At 52.8% G+C, this 2,848-nt stretch overlaps 1 protein-coding gene across 1 annotated transcript; it reads right to left on the reverse strand.

Annotated features, from left to right (window-relative positions):
- Positions 1 to 1,161: 1,161 nt before the first annotated feature.
- On the reverse strand, positions 1,162 to 2,518 carry LOC104616284 (olfactory receptor 52K1-like; the record flags this gene model as incomplete). The annotated part of the gene is given in 3 exon segments (XM_010285666.1): positions 1,162 to 1,366; positions 1,752 to 2,059; positions 2,061 to 2,518. Coding segments are annotated over 3 exon segments (971 nt in total), but the record flags the coding sequence as incomplete, so codon positions are not given.
- Between the last annotated feature and the right edge of the window lie 330 nt (positions 2,519 to 2,848).

The following is a 2,848-nucleotide window of genomic DNA, read 5'->3' on the forward strand; positions in this document are numbered from 1 at the left end:
TTTGCCGCTGGTGCCTGGGCTGGGTTCAGCCCGTCCCTTGGGCCCCCCTTGCGCTGAGCCGCCCCACGCGAGGGCAGCCCGGAGCATCTCCTTCGGGTGCAAACGGGGCCCTCGTCCCCCTTCGCGCAGTGCCGGGGCAAATGCTGACCCAAAGTCACCAACTAACCAGGACCCCCTAACTAGCCAGGACTTGCGCCTCCGGTGCTGTTTCACCGTGGGTTTTGCATCTGCAGCGGGCAGCGAGCAGATCCCTCGCTTCACAAAGCCCAGTGCGGCTCCCGGCCGAGTCGGTGGGAGTTTTCTCGGTGAACTCGCCCATCCTGGGCTCCTCCTTTCCCGCTGGGTCCTGCCACGCTGGCGCTTGGGTGGGCTCACAGTTCCTTGCGTGGGCTTTGCTGGGTCTGCAAACACCTGTGGGAGGACCTGAGACACTTTACCGTACCACGTCGCCTTTGCCCGGACGTGCGTGTGGTCCTGGTCAGGGTTTACAGTGGAGATGCCCAAGAGGCGTGGGAGGTGATGCCTGAGACCGCCGCAGTGCATGCCTAACCGTAGCTTTTGGTTAAAGCAGACTCCTCTCCCTGGAGAGCCCGGCAGCCATCACGTTTCTCAGATACACTGGTCTGACTCCTGAGTAGAAGCGGAGAGCAGACGTCCCTTGCGCGGGCGGGTGGAAGAGGCGCAGGGGGACCTGTTCCCATCCCTTGTGAGCAAGGAAGGGATCGGAGCATCCTCTCCTCCCCTCCACAAAGGACCTGAGGCACTGAGCACTGCAGTATCACCTTGCTGGTGCTGGCTGGGCTGGACTGCCCTCTCTGGCTGATGCACCTCAGGTGTGGGGCACCTCAGCCATGTGCCACAGGGGCTGAAAAGCTGCCTGTGATATTAGAGATCCACCATGAGGTAATGTTTCCAGGTTGTATCTTGTAAAACATGAGTGTATTGGCCAAAGAGGCGGTTGCCCAGCACCCATCAGGACTGGCCCATTGGCTTCATATGAATAAGCTATTGCCATGTCAGCAGTAGGCATCTGGTCTAGGTTCCCTTTCAAGACACTGGAGAGAGATGGACATTTCTGGGGGATAATTCGTTGCACTTCACACCTATTCTAGGATGGGATAAATTATTTTCTGGCAGTGCCTCCCTCTCACAGCATCTGACCTGTCTTTATCAGCTTGTGAGATAACCAGTCCTGCCAACTGCCTTAGCAGTTGGAAGATCCCTTCCTGGATCAGCTTCATCTTTATGCTGTAAATGAAGGGGCTGAGCATGGGAGGGACCGTCAAACGGAAATCAGCTACCAGGACTTGGATGTGAGGTGCTAAGCCAAAAGAGAACATCTGCAGGTACATGGAGAGTAGGCCACCTATGTGAAACACCAGGATAAGAGAAATGTGGTGTGGAAGCCTGGCTGTCAGAACGGGAACATGATTATATCGACTTGAACAACCCTGGCTTTGTTGCTGAAACCAATGACTGAGCAAAAACCTTGAGCAAGCTAACTGTCTTTGATACATGAACAATAAGGAACTTCATACTGTGATAAACAACTTAGAAGAAACTAGAAACTGCAAGATCCGGGAATGGGTGGTCTATGGGACGACATGTAAAATGACAAATACCAATCAATAATTAGCCTTGAGTGCGTGATCAGCTGCTTGTGGCCAATGGGGGACAATGTCCGGTGCGTGGACAGTATGTTAACCTATAAAAGCTGTGCATTTTTCTAAGATAAAGGAGAATGATCATACCCACATTGGGACTCATCATTACTCCCACTCTGACAATGTGGGACCCGTAATTCCTGAAGGCCTTGAGACGTGCCTTTTGGGATGGCAGCCTCATCACACAGCTGAGGATCATACTATAGGAGAAGGTGATGAAGACAGAGTCTGTCACCACCAACAGCGTTGCCACGATGAGGCTGTAGAGATCGCTGACAGACGGGTCGGCACAGACCAGCTGCACCACGGCCATGTGCTCACAGTAGGAATGAGGGATGACTCTGGTTTTGCAGTAGGGTAAGCTGGTGAGGAGGCACATTAAAGGTGACATCAGCTCCCCTGGCCAGCGACAGCAGTCCTATCTGGATGGTCCTTGAGTTTGTTAGGATGGTGTTGTATCTCAGGGGGTTGCAGATGGCTATATACCGGTCAAAGGACATTGCCAGGAGCTCCCCTGACTCCACTGCAGTGAATGTGTGGATGAAGAACATCTGGATGAAGCAGGCCTCAAAACCAATATCTCTTGAATACCAGAATACACCCAGCATTTTGGGAACTACAGCAGTTGAGAAGATGAGGTCAATGACAGCCAACATGGAAATGAAATAGTACATAGGCTCATGGAGGCTTTTGTCCAGCCTCACAGCGAGAAGGACCATGCTATTTCCCAGCAAGGTCATGATGTATGTAAAGCAGAACAGGATGGAAACCCACATGTGGAGAGCTTCCAGACCAGGGATGCCTGTCAGGAGAAAGGGCAAAGAGTTGGTGTTAGATCAGTTAGTGGTTGACATGGCACAGGTGGGCCAAGCCACATCTTTGTTCCCAACTTTAGTTCTCTGTAACAGTGACAGAAAGGTTGGGGTTTTGCTGCCATCTGATCATAAAACTGGGCACGCTGCAGTTTTCAAGCATCACACAAGTTTGTATTTGTATAACCCCAGGCTCTTTGGCCCCTGCCCAGCCTTTGTGAGCAGTGCAATGGCAGGGCTTAAGGACTTGCAAGCACGTCCTCCCTCCCTATGCCCTGCTCGGGGTGACGACTGGGCATATCGGTCCAGGCCACACAAGTTCCATCCTGTTGCTACTTTGGGCCACGCAGAAGCTGCACCTAGACAACGTGT

The sequence above is a fragment of the Phaethon lepturus genome, unplaced genomic scaffold (genome assembly GCF_000687285.1).
Source record: "Phaethon lepturus isolate BGI_N335 unplaced genomic scaffold, ASM68728v1 scaffold51074, whole genome shotgun sequence".
NCBI lineage: Eukaryota > Metazoa > Chordata > Aves > Phaethontiformes > Phaethontidae > Phaethon > Phaethon lepturus.